The sequence below is a fragment of the Phragmites australis genome, chromosome 15, assembly GCF_958298935.1.
Source record: "Phragmites australis chromosome 15, lpPhrAust1.1, whole genome shotgun sequence".
NCBI classification, from domain to species: Eukaryota; Viridiplantae; Streptophyta; class Magnoliopsida; order Poales; family Poaceae; genus Phragmites; species Phragmites australis.
This window is the reverse complement of record NC_084935.1, coordinates 20,524,384-20,542,684: the sequence shown is the minus strand read 5'-3', so window position 1 is coordinate 20,542,684 and position 18,301 is coordinate 20,524,384. Positions and strand designations below refer to the sequence as shown.

General features: G+C 42.8%; 1 protein-coding gene across 1 annotated transcript; it reads right to left on the bottom strand.

Annotated features, from left to right (window-relative positions):
- Positions 1-12,920: 12,920 nt before the first annotated feature.
- On the bottom strand, positions 12,921-17,779 carry LOC133892188 (uncharacterized). Its single transcript, XM_062332902.1, has 5 exons — positions 15,047-17,779; positions 14,525-14,956; positions 14,269-14,293; positions 13,286-13,680; positions 12,921-12,938 (listed from the first exon to the last, which is right to left on the bottom strand). The coding sequence occupies exons 1-5, from the start codon at positions 17,777-17,779 to the stop codon at positions 12,921-12,923; spliced, it is 3,603 nt and encodes a 1,200-aa protein (XP_062188886.1).
- Between the last annotated feature and the right edge of the window lie 522 nt (positions 17,780-18,301).

The following is an 18,301-nucleotide window of genomic DNA, read 5'->3' as shown; positions in this document are numbered from 1 at the left end:
TTGCATCCATAGGGTCGTTCTGTGACCTCCCAAGTTCCGTTTGCGAGGATGGAATCCATTTCGCTCCGTACAGCCTCCTTCCCGTAGTCTACATCTGGAGATGCAAACGCTTCTGAAATAGACTTGGGAGTGTCATCCACAAAGTACACAGTGAAATCATCACCAAAAGACTTTGCAATCCTTTGTCTCTTAGTCCTCCTAAAAGCTTCACTATCATTCTCCTCAGGATCTTGCTCATGTACTTATTCAATAATCTCAAAAGATGGGGTAGGTTTAGAGATTATCTCAGAAGATAGTCTAGACATGCTATGTAAATCTTTCCTAGGAAATATGAGCTCAAAAAATGTTGCATCACGAGACTCCATCATTGTATCAACATGCACGTCAGGTACCTCAGATTAACCACTAAAAACCTATGAGCAATCCTCCGATGAGCATATCCTAGAAAGACATAATCCACAGTTTTAGATCTGAGCTTGCGCTTTTTAGTTATTGGTACATTAACTTTCGCCAAGCATCCCCAAGTGCGCAAATAAGAAAGTGATGGCTTTCTTCCTTCCCATTCTACATATGGGGTTTTCTCCTTATCCTTGAAAGGAACTCTATTCAGGACATGACATGAAGTCAACAGGGCCTCCTCCCACCATGCCTTTAGATAATCCCGCAATGTCTAACATGGTATTAACCAAGTTAGTCAATATGCGGTTCTTCCTTTCGGCAACCCCATTTGATTGGGATGAATAGGGAGGCGTCCTCTGATGAATAATCTCATATTTCTCACAGAATAAATTGAAATCACTAGAGAAATACTTTCCACTACGATCCATCCTAATTCTTTTGATCTTTCTCTCTATTTGATTCTCAACTTCTGCCTTATAGATTTTAAAGTGATCTAGAGCCTCATCTTTCATTTTCAACAAATAAACATAGCAATATCTAGTCGCATCATCAATCAAAGTCATGAAATATCTTTTTTCACCCTCCATCAACACACCATTTATTTCACACAGATCTGAATGTATGAGTTCTAGAGGTGCCAAATTTCTCTCCTTGGCTGCCTTGTGGGGCTTACGAGGTTGTTTTGATTGCACACAACTATGACACTTAGAACCTTTGACTCTAGAAAAATTCGGAATTAAACTCATATTGGAAAGTCGAGTCATAGAACCAAAATTCAAATGATATAACCGCGAATGCCAAACACTAGCATCATCATTAGCATTGCCACAAATATGGTTCACATACTTATTGCTGAAATCAGAAAGGGAAAAACGGAACAAGCATCCGTACTCATAGCCTTTACCAATAAATTGTCCATGCTTTGACACTACTACTTTATTGGACTCTAACACTAGCTTAAACCTATTTCTACAAAGAAAGGAGCCACTAACTAGATTCTTGTTCATTATAGGGACATACTGCACGTTCCTTAGCTGCACGATTTTTCCCAAAGCAAACTTCAGATCTACCTTGCCAACACCACGAACAGAAGCATATGACTCATTCTCCATTAGGACGGAAGAATCAAAGATGACCTAATAAGAAGAGAATATTGAGATGTCAGCACACACATGAACATTGGCCCCTGTATTAATCCACCAATTAGTGGACTGAAATACTGAAAACACTGAAGGTAAATTTTCATACCCTGCAGCTCTATTTCCAGCTTCTTTAATGGTTACCACATTAGCAATCTTTGAGTTCTGCTTTTTTGAAGCCTTTCTTCCCTTACGGTCTGGACAATCCTTGGTGAAATATCCAATCTCACCGCACACAAAATAAGACAGTTTTGCTGCGTTCATCTTCTTCTTCTCGAAGGTGGTAGTTTTGTTTGGCTTATTATCTTTCCCTTTGTTCTTGTTGTGAAAGGGCTTTTGCACCATATTGGCGCTAGTCTATTTCTCGCCTCCTTTTAGACTCACATCCTTAGCTCGAGCTTTCTCCTCAACATCAAGAGACGCGATCAAACTCTCAACAGTAATCTCTTGTCTCTTATACTTTGGAACAGTGTCAAAGTTTCTCCACGAGGTAACTTGGCAACGATACCTCTAGCCACAAACTTGTCGGATACATTGATCACGAGGAGTTCGAGTTCCTTCACGATGCACTAAACCTCATGAACCTGCTCGACTACAGAGCGATTTTCAACCATCTTTTAGTCATGATATTGCTCCATAATATACAGTTCACTTCCTGCATCTGATGCACCGAATTTATCATTCAGTGTATCCCACAGCTCCTTCGCACTTTGTATGTGCATATACACATCGCAAAGATGGTCACCAAGAATGCTAAGAATGCATCCTACAAAGAGTGTATTGGCATCCGTGAACGTTTTTTCCTGCTCAGCAGTAAGGGTTCCTTCCGACTTGCCATTAGCCACCCAGTAGACTTTCATAGCTATCAGCTACAGAGTGACATTGACTTGCCATCTCTTAAAGTGCACACCAGAAAACTTATCTGGCCTCGGTGCATCGACAAAACCAGCCATTGATAAACCTAAGTGCCTACAATAAGGTTTTTGGATTGATGGAATATAAGATAATTTTAGGTTTAATTTAATCCATAAATAATTCATAAGCAGAAACTGATAAACTGATATGATCATATCATCAGAGTATAATCTAGACATGTGTACGAAATCACCACATATGACTAGATCTACTATACTCAAAATTAGGAACTGCAAGAAATAAAGTATGAGAAACATGATTTTTACGTACTGGTCCTGCGTGGTGAAGGTTGTTGAAGATGCTGGTTGCACCGTGTTGATGGCACGATCGATCCTACTGACGACACGCCGAAATTGTTGACGATAACAGCGGACAACGCCCAAGCGACCAGGAAGACGAGCCGTGGTGAAGAACTTGAGCAGTCGCGCGGAGCGATTCTCAAAAACCTTATTCGCCCTCTCCCGGTGCAAGATCTCAAGAGCGAGGGTTTCAGAGACCTACTCTCCTGGTTGCTGGTACACGCCGACGTCGGGATAAAGTAGACTACAACGGCAGCACAATAGAAAGAGAAAGAGGCAAAACTCAAACTCTTATATAGACTCACTGAATGAGAACGTTCCCAATTTTAAGGCTACTCTCAATTAGCAGTCTATGTTGTACGTGTTCCAAAAAAGGTGAAGATCCTTGCATATATATAGGGAAAAATTCCATCTCCACCTCCATTAGTAATATATTACTAATAAAGGGTGGGTCTCAACATGGGTCATCTCTCCACAATATGAGCCTTTGAGATTTATTAGGAATTATTACATGGACCGGCCCCAATAATTCTAACAGTTTCTTCCTTGCCCATCCACTGTGTCGGAAATCTAAAATGTGAAATATTAAGCATAGCATGATGTAAGATAATTACAGGGCTTACAAAGGAAAAAAAGACACTGAACGAAGCAAAGTAGTGAGCCATAAATCAAACCAGTACTAGTCTATTGACAAAAACAAAATCTTGATAGAAAAATTAGATCCTACTCATTCATGTAAATAAACCTTAACAGTTGGAGCATAAATTGTTACATCACATTACAAGTATCACAACATGCATCTCAAACTTTAGCTAATAGACATTGGAAGTTTTAGAAGAAATCCATCCCAGAGAAAGCACAGCACCATAGCTAGGCAACTGCTTTCTAACGTGCAATGCCAACCATGAACTAATAGATTGGAATCTTCATTACAAAAAAGTACAAATAGTCATCACCTGATGATGTGGATCCAACAATCAAATCCGCATCAAAATGAAAAGTTAGAGCAGCTGGTAAGGTTAGAAACAAATTGAATTCACCCAAATTACTACTATGCTCTCTTCCTCTATTGGTTTACTAGTAATGTGGTTATTTTAAGTCCCAAGCAGAATTACGCCTAGTAAACAATTCTATTTACTTCAATGCATCCATAACATGAACCATGTGGTGCTACTTCCTAAAAAGTTAATGATATGTTCGGTGATATAAGATCTCTGTGTCAGTAAATTTTAATTTGGTGGGGCCGCTGCTTCTCCAAAAGCAAGGTTCTAGCTGGCTGCCTAAGAAATAGCTTTGCTGAGAACACAAGGCAGCCTGTCTGGCAACATGGCATTTTATTGCACTGGCTGGCAGGCTTGAGTTGCCTTCAAAGTATGAAATGTCTAAAAAGACTTGTATTATCTTTCTTGTCTTTTCCTAATTTCTTCTTTGTGATTCAACAGATTTGCTTTCTGATTTTGCAGTATCATGCATCCATATATAGTCTCCATTGTTTTTAGTACATATTGTCTGAAGGGTACCTCATCCCCAGTTCGCAAACCGAGGTGTGTTCCCATTAAACCTTACTTTTATGTAGTGTAGTGCAACCGTGAACATGTAACACCACGAATCAAGTAGCCACGCCCTAAACCACCTCATTTGTAGAACGAGCAACAATCCCCATCATTTGGAGACATAACTTATCACAGGGGCAACTGGCAGTTTTGTGGGTACTACTGATACTCACAAATCTGAACAAGAACAAAGCCAATCTTTTTTCTAGTACTACTGGTCCAGTATAGTGTTCCTAAATCGGAACATGGTGAAATGTGTGGTAATACTAGTAGTTATGGAAGATTAGTTTCCGACAATATATCTGTAAATTGACTAGGTATCTTTGAATATATGGATTAATCACGAGACAAGACACACGATGTATATAAGTTCGGACCTTCAATTGGAGTAATACCCTACCTCCTGTGGGGTACTGCTACTGTATATTGATGATCTCGAGTATAAACAATGTGGCTAAGACTATTACAAGGAGTTTATCGGATCTAATGCAACCTAGGGCTAAAGTTGTCGAGTAGCTCCTCTGTTAGGGTCTTGATGCTTGCCTCTGTTTTCTTCTCCCTCCCCCCAGCCTTTCCACATTATATAGAGGTGAGGTACCGACTCCTATCCAGCCGAAGGGAGTTATCTTCCTTGACGTCAAAGTAGATAGATCTGTTTTAGATACTGATCGTTCCGAGTTGGGTAACCAATCTAAACCTTCCTAGTTACTTCCTTGATTTCGAGTATATCAGGTACCGCTGATTCAGTTCCGTGATATCTAGAGCTACCTAATATGTGTTGTACATACCCTGTCTGTGTATGATATACTCCTTATACGTATATACCTAATAGTTAGATATTCGACAGTAGCCGCCTAACTCTACCCAGGAGGAGGAGTTACCATAAGCGCCCACTCGAGTGCCACCAAGTTTAAGCTTGGTCGAGTAAAGTGGATCAGGCTCATAGTCGAAAGAATTGAGTGTGGACGGATCCTTCCTCGGGTATCGAGTGGAAGCTCAGCCGGGTCGAGCACCCTGCAGCTAACCACACTCGAGACTTGAAGAAAAAGATTAAAGAACTCGACTGATCGACACCCGACTCTAAGTAGAGTTAAAAACCTTTTGAAATTTGAAACAACAGGTATAGGTGCATTTAATACGGGCAGAAGGGCGTGTAGAGATTCGCACGTCATCATCATTCCTCTTTTCACGCTGGTCGAAGCGTTGTAAAGATGGGAGTGGTTGAAGAGATGGTAAATTTTTTATTATTTACTCATATGACTCGGACTTGTAGTGGCCATTCCTCATCATTGCCACCAATCTTCCTGCATAAGTCCCTCGGCTTTCTCTGCCCCAGCACGCACCACCACAAAAGAAATTTAGATCCATGGATCCCAGTTCTTCGAAGATCCCGACTTCCTCTTCACCGGAGAAGCGGTCAGACACAACAGCCATTGGTGTCTCACCTGATCAGTACAACGAAGCGTGGTTCATGATCGAGGCCTGAACACCCTCGGCGATGCAAGAGTCTCGGCTGGTGGAACTAGAAGAGGAAGGAGTGGTGCCGCCACACAGCCTGGTTGAATGGAGGATGCAATCTAGTGAGAGATTCCCTTCCTACAAGATTGAGCATGAGTTTGTAGTTTTTGAATCTTTCTTCCACTGCGGATTCAACATCCCTCCTTCCAAAATTCTTCTCAATGTGCTCAATCGATATCAAATTGATTTTCACCACCAGAACCCCAATGCTATCACCATGCTGAGTGTTTTTGTCCATCTGTGGGAGGCTTTCCTTGGCATTGAATCATGTTTAAATCTTTTTCAGTACTTTTATAAACTAAAGAGGATTACAGAGAATAAATGTGTCAGGGGTGTGGTTTCCAATTGAGGAATGGAATGAAGAATTCCTATATCTTGGTTCCCCCAACCTCCTCTTGGTCGAAAGATTGGAAAAAACTTTGATTTTATGTCTCCAATCCCGACCTGATTGGTTTTCCTTTAGTGTATAGAGGCATTTTCCCTGTCCAAAATCTATCTTGGACATAAGAGCACCGAGAGTCCGACCACACCACCTACTACGCCAACAAAATTGGCATGCTGAGGCAATTTGGCCTAATCAGGTGGCACGTGACCAGAGATTTTATTAGCAAAAGATTGAGCCCCTTGAAGGCGTGGACGCTCCTATCTTGAGAATACAGTGGGGATGAGGATGCCTCCAGGGACGCGGCCAGATGTAAGGTTTAGTTAGCGCTTTGCCCTTTTCTTTTTGCTATGACCTTCGAGCTTTGTCGAATAACCTTTCTTCTCTTTTTTAGCCCTGCTTACATAGGATGTCACTGCCCAGTTGAACAAGCTCTTCTCTTCTCTCCCTTCACAAATCCTTGACTAGATGTAAGGATTTTCTTAATGGAAAAGTAGGACTGATCATTGTCTATTTGATCTGACTGCAGGCTCCAGTCTTCTGCCAAGAGCACATCCTTTCGAGCGAGGTCTTTGATCTCGACGGCACTTCTTCTGCTGATGTTGTCGACAAGGGGCAAGGATTAGTCAATGAGGAGGTCGAGGGGTCTCTTCGATCGAAGAGATCATCCTCGTCTTCACACCAGCTGCCTGATCCGACCCCTCTCAAGTGCAAGCGAAGGAGCCCACGGGTATTGAAATCGAAAATCTCATTATCTTCTTATTAATTTTCCTTTCAAATTACCAAGTGGATACTTGAATGCGCTCAGTTTGGATGGGTGGCCTTTTTTAGGGGACAACGAGCGTACCCCCAATCACCTCCTCGAGCAACCGCCACACTTGATGACTCGGCCAAAAAGGTAACCCTTCTCAAGTTATCAATTTTCTCCCGGTCATTCTACTAATGACGAATTTGCGTGGGTGGCTTTTTTAGAGGACATCTGGCACGTTCTCATAATCGCCAACTCGTGAAATCATCGTGCCTGATGACTCGACCAAAGAGGTAATTTCAATCGAATTATCGCACTTTAGTTGGTCATACTTCCACTCAATAATAAATTTTTATCATATGGTTCTTTGCAAGCTGCAGTTGCCTTGGCTTCGCCTAGCCGATGTGTATATCCTCCACCGGCTCCGTCTGCTGGTCCAATAATGAAGAAGGTGACCACCAAAAGGCTAAAGTCAAGCATCATTTCGCACTTCCCAATTTTAAAGAGGGTTGATTTGGATCCTAATCTTGACTGACAGTAATTTCTTTTCCTCTTCTTTATTCTATTAATTGCAGACTATCGACAGAGGCGAAAACCCAGGCTACTAGCATCTTGACCAGCCATCCCGAACTGACTTCCCTGGTTGACTCAGCCTTAGCTCAAATTCCTCATATTAGAGATCCTGCCTTGAGAACCCCCGAAGAAGACCCGCAGCTCAAGGGAAATGAAACCTCAATATCGATCCCAAGCAAGGACCCATGGGCAGCGATAAAGGTTCTTCTCCAAGTTATAGATGCTCAGGTAGCTGCCGCCGAGGCCAACCACCACAAGAAGCTCGAAGCCAAGAGGGAGAAAATCGAACATAAATCTGTCCCCGATCACAAGTGTGTGATTCGATTATTGGGTGACTAACAAAAGTTATTTTCCGGTTTACCTTCTTCAGGCCTTGAGTCCTCCTGTAACAACAAGGAAAAACTTCTTTCCGATGCAATGAAGAAAATCGACGATGACACCAAGTATCAGGAGAAACTCAGGAATCAAGTGAAAACTGCATGGGCTGAAAGGAAGGCCATGATGACTGAACGGGATGCTGCCATCGCTCAACAGGATGCTATGGTCCTTGCTCTTCAAGAGTTGAAGGAGCAGACACTTGACCTCATGTCCCAATCAGCTTCTACAAGTGCCGCCACATTGCTAGGTATCCTCAAGAGTTACAATCCTACGCTCGATACCTCATTGATGATAGTTAAGTTCAACTGTACTAGTGAGGAGGCTGCAAAACTTGTTGAAAGTGTTCAGCTGGTGGTCCCAGCCTTCGTCGAGTCATTAAGGCTTAGTCTGCCTAGTGATGATAGTGAGGGGAGTTCCTCGCACTGATGATCCATTCGGCTTTGACACTTTTAAAACATATTTTATGATCTGAGAATGCCTACAACAACACTACATTTTGCTAGTCTATTATGCTTTTGTCTGCTATTCCCTTGTCGATGAAATAAGATTAGCTTAAGTAGATGCAATAACTGATAGGTACATGTTGTCATCATTCTCAAGACCATACGATTATGCATCTATCAACACCTGAAATCTTAACTAAATAAGCCATTAGATATGTGGCCCTCAAATACTCTAGAAGACCGTAATAATGAGGAAATGACTAATACAAAACTAGAAAAATAAAAAGCATATTGAATTTTCTGCAAACTTTTATCAGTTTGTACATTCAATCGGCATACAAACATGAACTCGATAGAGAGCACACGTGAGGCAAACTAGGACTTCATAACCCTTTTAGCTGTTAGGCATGAGATGTCTAACAATCTCTGTGCCATTATGCCTCCTGAGCCATAGTTGTCCGTCATCGACCCAACACATGCCTCCGTTGGTTCTATTCAATATGATCGATGCAGAGCCAGATAAATTTTTGCAAAAACATATAAAAAAAATATGATATTACGATGTAGCCCCCGACTCTATGGTTGAGGAAGAAATTACTCAGTCAGAAAGTAGAAAAGGACATACAAGTACCATTGATCAGAGAGTAGTGTTATATCTCTTGACTATGTACTCGATGACGGAGTCAGACAAAGAGTAAAGCTCATTCTTGACTATGTACTCGATGACTGAGTCAACAATATAATGTATTTTCGCTTGTTACAAAACCATGGTGGAAAGTTGTAGATCGACAATACAACAGACTAGGTGCTATGTGAGGTACTCATATTACCGAATGGATTCATGCTATCTGTGCTCATAGCAAACCTAATATTTCTCAATTCCTCGGTGAACCAACCAAATGTGGAATCAATGATTCGCCACTGAGCAGAATCTGTCGGGTGTCATATCATTGCGTCGTTCTTACGACCTTCCTTATGCCAACGCACTAATTGAGCCTCTTTTCTGTTGGCAAATAGACGCTTTAGACGAGGAATTACAGAAAAATACCACATCACCTTCCTAAGACCACTTTTACTTTTTTTTTGCCTCCGTCCCCTTCACCACCATCATTTCTACACTTATATCGATGAGGTCCACACACAGTGCATTGATCCAGCTCTGCATACTCTCCATGAAATAAGATACAATCCTATTTATATGCATGTATTTTTTCAATTTTTAGTCCTAAAGGACAAATTATCTTCTTCGCGTCGTAGATGCCCTCAGGAACCAAGTTCCCCTCCGGTAGCATGCCCTTTAGTGAATCCAGTAATGCTTTGAAACTCTTGTCAGTCCAACCATAGGCTACCTTCAGCTATAGAATCTTTAGGTTCCCAAATATCCGCGTGTACTTCTCCTTACAGTTTGGATAAAGTGGTGTCTTCGAATCCTGCATAAATTTCTAGAATTTAGCAAACTCACCATTGTTATACTTATCGTGCCACTTGACATTCCGCACCATCTGGTCCACATTCTCCAAGAAATTCGTAAGATCATTATCATTCAAACCTAATATGTCCTTATTCTCAAGATCATGATCTATTTCACTGGGTGTAAGTCTTTGATCCACACTATTGGCATGGAGGGCCCGATCCATCTCTCTCTCCCTAAGGCCTTTGTTGCCATGTTTGTTCCAATATGTATAATTCTCTTTAAATCTACGCATGACCAAGTATGCATGGATATTGTCTTGTTTCGGAAGCTTCTTTTCATTCCTACAGTTGTGACATGGACAATACATTGCCATTTTACCACAATCTTTCATATTTGCCAAGGCAACACTCATGAAATGCTTCACCTTGCTTAGGTACTCTGGACAAGTCCGGGTCTCGGGGTACATCCAACTTCTGTCTGTCATCTACAATTAATATAAAAACATTTATTCTTCATTAACAATTACCTTAATTTCGTGGTTAAGCATGTAATTAAAAATTACAAACCAATACACTAGATCTGTGGCATCTCGCGGTAGATCGGGCAAACCTAGCATCAAATCTAACATTAATACAACTCACTTGTACTAAGATTTTGGATAAAGATGCAAAATGGCCGATTACAACTCAAAGCATTACAAATTTACCAAATAGGTATTAGAAGGGGAGAAAAGGAGGAGGAAAGGGGGAGATGCAAACTTTAAAGGACCTAGCACAAATTTAAACTTCAAATCAACAAGATATTAGAAAATCTCTAGCAGATCAAGTTAAAATCGCTAGCACTATGCGGGCGAAACTGTTGAGTAACTGTTCGCTCGCATAGTGGCTAGCCAGGTCTTAAAACAGGTTTAAGTAATAAGTGACGGGTGATAATAATATATGTCACTTATTATTTGTTATAAGTAACGGGTCATATTACGACCTGTCACTTATGATTAGCCTAGGGAGACCCGTCACTTTTGCCAAGTCATAAGTGACGGGTCGTAACATGACCTGTCACTTAATATTAGTGCAGGAAGACCTGTCACTTATGATCAAATCATAAGTGACGAGTTTAGTCATTACCCGTTACTAATGTTATAGGTGACGGGTAATATTAGGACCCGTCACCTATTACCTGTTATCTGTGACGCGTAAATACTCGATCCTGAACAAAGGCGACATAAGTGACGGGTTGTGTAAAGAGCCGTTACTTATGTGTGTCTCTTTTGTTCATTTTTCACGTAGTGTGTGGTGATATCAATGTGTATGTGCATATAAACTATACTGTTATTTAAAAAATATCTGTTGGTGGATGAACACCGCAAGCGGGGATCCTGAGGGACCCCCGCTTGTGGTGTTCATCCACCGACAGCTGGCGCGCCAGGTAGGGGGGTTGCATCCCTGAATCTGCCTTGTTTTTTGCAGGAAAAATGGCAGACGGACATTGTCTTCAGCGCACTGGCTCAAACTCGAGCGAAGAAATGGAAAATGTGGCTCAGGAGGCCCCAGTTCCTGCTATTCCTCAGCAGCAACAGCAGTCGGCCTGTACGGCGCCTCCCTACACCGGGGACAACGGTGCTGGGCCCAATAGGGCCGCGATCGCCCTAGGCAGGCCGCAAAACCCACAGCAAGCGGCAGTCGTCTCTGCCGCAAGGTCGGCGTCCGGACAACGCCGGGCGCCGTTATGGCATAAACTCACCTTCGGTGACGCCAACCCTGGGAGTGCTTTGCTTGCGGCGCAAGCACTCCTTAGGCACCCGCCTATCCAGGCAACGGGGGAAACACCGGAGGGCCGTTGGCTGCGGGAGGTGGCCGACTTGGTGGGCACGGCTCACCGGCAGGTACTTGCCGAAAGTTCCCGCGCCACCTCTCACCGCGGTGCAACAAGAGCCGAACCATCTTCGGGTGGCGGCAAACCAGCTGCGGGGGCTCCAGGCGAAGTGCCGCCCCTGGTCACAACAGGAGCTCAGGACCTCCGCTTGCACCTCAATGAGCTGAGGGCCATTGAGGATGCATGTGTCACTCTCGAGCGCCACCGGAAGTCCCAGTGCAAGGCCGAGGCAGAGGACCAAGCTTTCTCTATGCCGGCCCATAACCGCCGGGGTTCCCCGACGCGCCGGCGTTCGCCCCCCAGGTGCACGGCCGGTGCCGTGGGATATGGCACGGGCTGCCGTGCATTCACCAGCGAGCTCTGCCGGGTCAACTAGCCCATGAAGTTCCGGCCTGATGGAGTCTTGGTCCCGATCTTCACGACGTAGGATCCCGGTCTTGATAACTAGCCGAAGAACGGCCGATAACTTGCTGCAAGCAGCGATAACTAGTGCAACCTAACGACGTGCACAAGGAGCCAACCACCGTCTCTATACGGCAGCCTGAACCAAGGATTCGCCCAACCACACTCTCAAAGAAACCAACCTACGCAACCTGGAATCGATGGACCAGGAGCACGGATTGGGTGCCGATGACGCAGCCGCTTCTGTAATCTCCGCGAAGGAAAACACAAGAGCTAAGGGGTAGAGATCTCTCTCTGGATTTGTTAGCACACAGCTGAACAAAGGGGTTTGTATTTTGATTATCAAAAGTCTATCATTGCTATGAAGCAATGGAGTATTTATACAAGGAACAACCCTCCTTGATAAGTGAAAACATGAAATGGAAATGAAAAGATAGACTATGTGAAAGGGTCTCTACGAAATCAGCTTCTGGAGAGTTTCCGCGTAGCTGTTGGTCTTCGGCGCAGTCTTCAGTGTTTAGGCAATAACTCCACCTTGGAAGCTTCAAATGACGTGCGGCTGGATGCGTTGGAAAGCTAACTTGATAAGCTTTCACACCATGTATAGTATGCATCTCGGAACTTTGTAGAATGATACAGTTTTACACGGCAACTTTAGCTTCATGCAGACTGTTGAGCTTCTGACCAGTATGCACTAAAACTGGTCGGGCGCCATAACGGTTGTTGTCATTGGAAACTAGACTTCAAGAGCTTTCCAACAAGTACCCATTGGCCTTCATAGCTTTTGGAAATCAAAAGTTACGATTATTTCTTTCAGACTGTTCTGCAGGACTGGACGAATTCGAACGTGGTTCTTCTTTGTATTCATCGCCTTGTGTGTTCTTGTCATCCTCCTTGGTAAACCTGAGTAATAGCAATATACTCGACTTAGGCAGTATATAATTCTCATTAATATTTAAATGAGCTTCACAAAGTAGCGCGTTCACCTCTTGTTGTAGTTCCTTTGCCTGACTACGTGTAATTGGTCCTTTAAAGACTTGGGCTGGTGTAGTTGTGCTCGGCATGGTCGGTGTGGAGGTCGGCGATGTCGGAGTAGAGGTCGGTGAGGTCTGCGAGGAGGTCACCGAGGTCTGCGAGGAGGTCGCCGAGGTCTGCATGGTTGGGATGTCCTCATCATCCTCCCCCTCTTGAATAGGAGTCGTCCTCGACTCTGATCCTTCTAGTCCGAAGAATGGTGTTAAGTCAGCAACATTGAAGGATCTGCTAACACCATAATCTTCAGGGAGCTCAATCTTATAAGAATTATCATTGATCTTGGACAGCACTCTGAATGGACCATCTCCTCGTGGCATCAATTTGGATTTGCGCTTCTCTGGAAAGCGGTCTTTGCGAAGGTGTACCCACACTAAATCTCCAGGCTCAAATGTCACCTTCTTGCGATGCTTGTTTGCCCATGCAGCATAGTACTTAGACCTTTTCGCTATTGCTTCTTTAGTCTTCTCATGAATCTTCTTGACATAAGACGCGCGCTTGGATGCTTCCATGTTACTCCTTTCCTGCAATGGTAGAGGCAACAAATCGACAGGAGCGAGTGGTTTGAAACCATATACAACTTCAAAGGGACACATATTAGTTGTAGAGTGTACTGCCCTGTTGTACGCGAATTCCAGATGTGGCAAGCACTCTTCCCATTCTTTCAAGTTCTTCTTGATCAAGGCTCGCAGCAGCATAGAAAGTGTTCTATTCACTACTTCAGTTTGCCCATCCGTTTGAGGGTGGCATGTGGTGGAAAACAGCAGCCTTGTCCCTAGCTTGGTCCACAATGTCTTCCAGAAGTAGCTCAAAAACTTGGTGTCGCGGTCAGAAACAATCGTTTTGGGCATGCCATGTAATCTCACAATATCCCTGAAAAATAGAGAGGCTATGTGGGAAGCATCATCGCTTTTATGACAAGGTATAAAATGTGCCATTTTAGAGAATCGATCAACAACAACAAATATTGAATCCCTCCCCCTCTTTGTCCTAGGTAATCCTAAAACAAAATCCATGCTAATATCTTCCCAAGGAGCATTAGGAACAGGCAAGGGAGTATATAATCCATGGGAGTTTAGTTTTGACTTAGCTTTGTGACAGGTGACGCATCTTTGCACAAGCCGTTGAACATCTCTTCTCATCTTCGGCCAATAGAAATGGTCAGCAAGCATCTCATATGTCTTTTTCCATCCAAAGTGACCCATCAGACCACCTGAATGTGTTTCCTGTAACAACAAGAGTCTAACAGAGCAACTTGGAACACACAATTTGTTAGCTCTAAACAAAAATCCATCATGAATATGATATTTTTCCCATCCTTTTCCAGTTGTACATTTGGCATAAGGTTATGAAAATTCATGGTCAGTGGGGTATAATTCTTTTATGTTTTCAAGTCCCGGCACCTTTACTTCATGTTGATTTAACAAAACATTTTTACGGGACAAAGCATCAGCAACAATGTTTTCTTTACCTTTCTTGTATTTCACAACATATGGAAAAGTTTCTATGAATTCAACCCATTTGGCATGTCTACGGTTCAGTTTTGCTTGGCCCTTTAAATACTTCAAAGCCTCATGATCTGAATGAATAACAAATTCTTTTGGCCATATGTAATGTTGCCAAGTCTCAAGTGCTCTTACCAAAGCATACAACTCCTTGTCATATACCGAATAGTTCAGTTGTGCTCCTCCCAACTTCTCACTGAAGTATGCAACGGGCTGTCCGTTTTGCATGAGAACGCCTCCAATCCCAATCCCACTTGCATCACATTCAACCTCAAAGGTTTTAGTGAAATCCGGCAACACAAGCAAGGGGGCTTCGGATAATCTTTTCTTCAATTCTTGGAAAGCTTTCTCTTGTGGTTCACCCCATTGGAAGGCAACACCTTTCTTTGTCAACTCATTTAATGGAGCAGCTATGGTGCTGAAATCTCTCACAAATCTCCTGTAAAAACCAGCAAGTCCATGGAAACTTCTCACCTGACTTACATTTTCAGGAGTCGGCCAATCCTTGATTGCTTTCACCTTTGATTCATCAACTTGAATTCCTGAACCTGAAACTACAAAACCAAGAAACACAACTTGATCTGTACAAAATGTGCACTTCTCAAGGTTAGTAAATAATTTTTCCTTTCTTAGCACATCCAAAACTTGCTGAATATGAGCAACATGTTCCTCCAATGTCTTGCTGTAAATTAGGATATCATCAAAGTAAACAACAACAAATTTTCCAATGAATGCTCGCAAGACATGGTTCATTAATCTCATGAATGTACTAGGTGCATTAGTCAATCCGAAAGGCATAACTAACCACTCATACAACCCAAACTTTGTTTTGAAAGCAGTTTTCCATTCATCTCCAAGTTTCATTCTAATTTGATGGTAACCACTTCTTAAATCAATTTTAGAAAATATCATAGATCCACTCAATTCATCTAACATATCATCTAGCCTAGGAATAGGATGACGATATCGAACAGTGATGTTATTTATGGCTCTACAGTCCACACACATCCTCCAGGAACCATCTTTCTTTGGCACCAAAATCACAGGTACAGCACAAGGACTTAAACTTTCACGCACATAACCTTTATCTAAAAGTGCTTGTACTCGCAAGGGAGGAAGTCCAGCAGGTGTCTCCTCTGGAAAAACATCTTCATATTCCTGTAACACACGTGCAACAACACTAGGGACAGATGTTAAGTCGTTAGCTGAAAGCAATGTGTCCTTGCACACAAGTATGATCAATACTTGGTCTGGATTTTTCCTCACATCTCTCATTTCAGATTTGGTGGCCATCATCACTAAATTCTCTCCCTCTCGTTTCTTGTTTTCTCTCATGTTTAGCTTGTGGCTCTCACTCACCGATTTGTGGAGGGCACTCGAATTCTTTTTCTCTCCTTCTTTTCCACTCTCATTCCTCACATTGGAGCTCTTTTGTAAGTGCTCAGTGAGGATTTGCTGCGGTGTCATGGGTTTAAGAATCAACTCCTTGCCCTTCCACTTGATGGTGTATTGATTGGTCCGACCACAATGTAGAGAGGACCGATCATATTGCCATGGTCTTCCTAGCAGCATATGACACACTGTCATGGGTGCCACATCACACTCCACGGTGTTAATATATTCACCAATCTTGAAAGGAATTTTCACTCTATGTGCAATCTTAATTGAACCTGAATTATTTAGCCATTGCACATGATAAGGATGAGGATGTTTCAGCAGCTTTAAACCAAGCTTTTCAACCATTTCCTTGCTAGCAAGATTGTGGCAGCTTCCACCATCAATGATTACTTTACACACCTTGTCTTCAACCTTGGCTCTGGTTTGGAAAAGATTGTGCCGCTGTCCATTTTCAGCTTCACTCATTTGCACACTCAAAATTTGAGTTACAACAAGAGCAGCTCCAGTTTCAAATTCACAGATGTCCTGCTCCAGATTACCTTCCTCTTCAATCTCTTCATGTTCTTCATCACTAGCAGATTCATACTCTCCTTGGTCATTTACAATAATGGTCCGATTATTTGGACACTCCTTTATAACATGACCACGACCACCACACTTGAAGCATTGAATCCCACTACTCTTGGTGGAAGAACCCACTGAAGTAGATGATGAGTTTGCCGATTTGTTCCTCTCATTTGGAGCAGCCAACTTTTTACCACTAGAAGCACCAAAATTGCTTGAGCGTGCACCACCACTTGAGTTGGAAATTGAACCTCTACTTGCACTACCTCGTGGTGTGAATTTGCTTCCACTTGGGGCACTTCTCGAGCTGAAAGATACTCCTCTATTGGACTTCATATCCTGCTGCAACTGTCGTTCAGCTTTGCTTGCTTGATGGACCAACTCAATAAGATTGCGGTACTGCTGAAATTCAACAATACGCTGAATATTACGATGCAGCCCTGACATAAAACGTGCAATTGATTGCTCTTCATCTTCATATACATTGGCTCTAATCATTGCCTTCTCCATTTCTTTATAATACTCATCAACACTAAGGCTTCCTTGCTTCAGATTCTGTAGCTTGTCAAAAAGATCACGACGATAATGTTTGGGGACAAATCTTGCCCTCATTTCTCTCTTCATTTCAGCCCATGAACGGACATCACCTTGGCCAGCTTCTTCTCTATCATTCAGCATTTGCTCCCACCAGATTAGAGCATAGCCATCGAACTCAAGAGCAGCCATGGCCATCTTCTTCTGCTCAGAATAGTTGTGCAAGCGAAAAATTTTATCCACCTTCAACTCCCATGTAAGATATGCTTCAGGATCAGACCCTCCATCAAACTTGGGCATGGTGAATTTTAACTTGCCAAACCTCTCCTCGTTGGGCTGATTACGCCCACGATTCCCGCGGTGACGTCGACGGTCATCATGATGGGGCTGATCAACCTCATTGTCTTCTTCCTCTTCACTCCCACTTTCCTCTAGTCCAAGACCTCTCTCATGGTCACGACTAGCACCTCTACCACCATTTCCACGTCCTGGAAGTGGAGGTCTTCTTGCATTTGCAGCAGCTCGCTCTCTACGTCTTCGCTGTTCTCTTGCACGTCGAGCAGCAGCTTCTTCTTCCGTTTCATCAACTTCATCTTCATGATGACTTCCATTTGCGTTATCACGAGGTGGATCCTGCAAACGGGCCATAAGTGCTTGAAAATTGTTCGTTAGCTCTTCCATGCTTTGCTTCAACTCGTTGAATTGTGCCATGGTGACACAATCATCAATCTGAACTTCGTCACTCATCTTCCTGTGAAATTAGTGACAGCAAAGCAACAAATATATGTGGAATAGGAAATTATATGTGGAAACTCACAACCTCACCTTTCTTACCAACCGAAGCTCTTATGAATTCCTGCGGATTACAGAAGGGCCAAAGCGCGCTGGTAACATGAAAGTGATGGTTAAGCGAATACAAGATCAGCGTTCCTATGACGGTGGCTTTTAAGTGGAGCTTGGTGGGGAATGATTCACAAGGAATGCAATCTGAATTCTAGATATTGTAAAGCTAAATCACAGTCCAAACTAGAAGATCAAAGTCTAGTGCTGACCACAAGATATGAATGATGTAAATGGATCAAACACACGCGCAAAGATAATTTCAGATTTGATACAAACAAGGAGTATGCTTAGGATGCAAGTGTTGCAATTAAACCCAAGCAAAATTTTGCACCAAAAGATGGATAGCAATCTGGTTGTGCAACTTAAAAAAAAATTTCAGAACTTGTGCAC

What these genes read in the sequence shown, in the direction of transcription:
- LOC133892188 (XM_062332902.1), bottom strand. Translation starts at nt 17,779, where the DNA reads ATGGCACAATTCAACGAGTTGAAGCAAAGCATGGAAGAGCTAACGAAC. An exon ending in CTCCTGAAAATGTAAGTCAG is followed by an intron (nt 14,957 to 15,046) that starts GTGAGAAGTTTC and finishes GAGTTGACAAAG; the next exon opens with AAAGGTGTTGCCTTCCAATG. An exon ending in ACATTCAGGTGGTCTGATGG is followed by an intron (nt 13,681 to 14,268) that starts GTCACTTTGGAT and finishes ACAACAGGGCAG; the next exon opens with TACACTCTACAACTAATATG.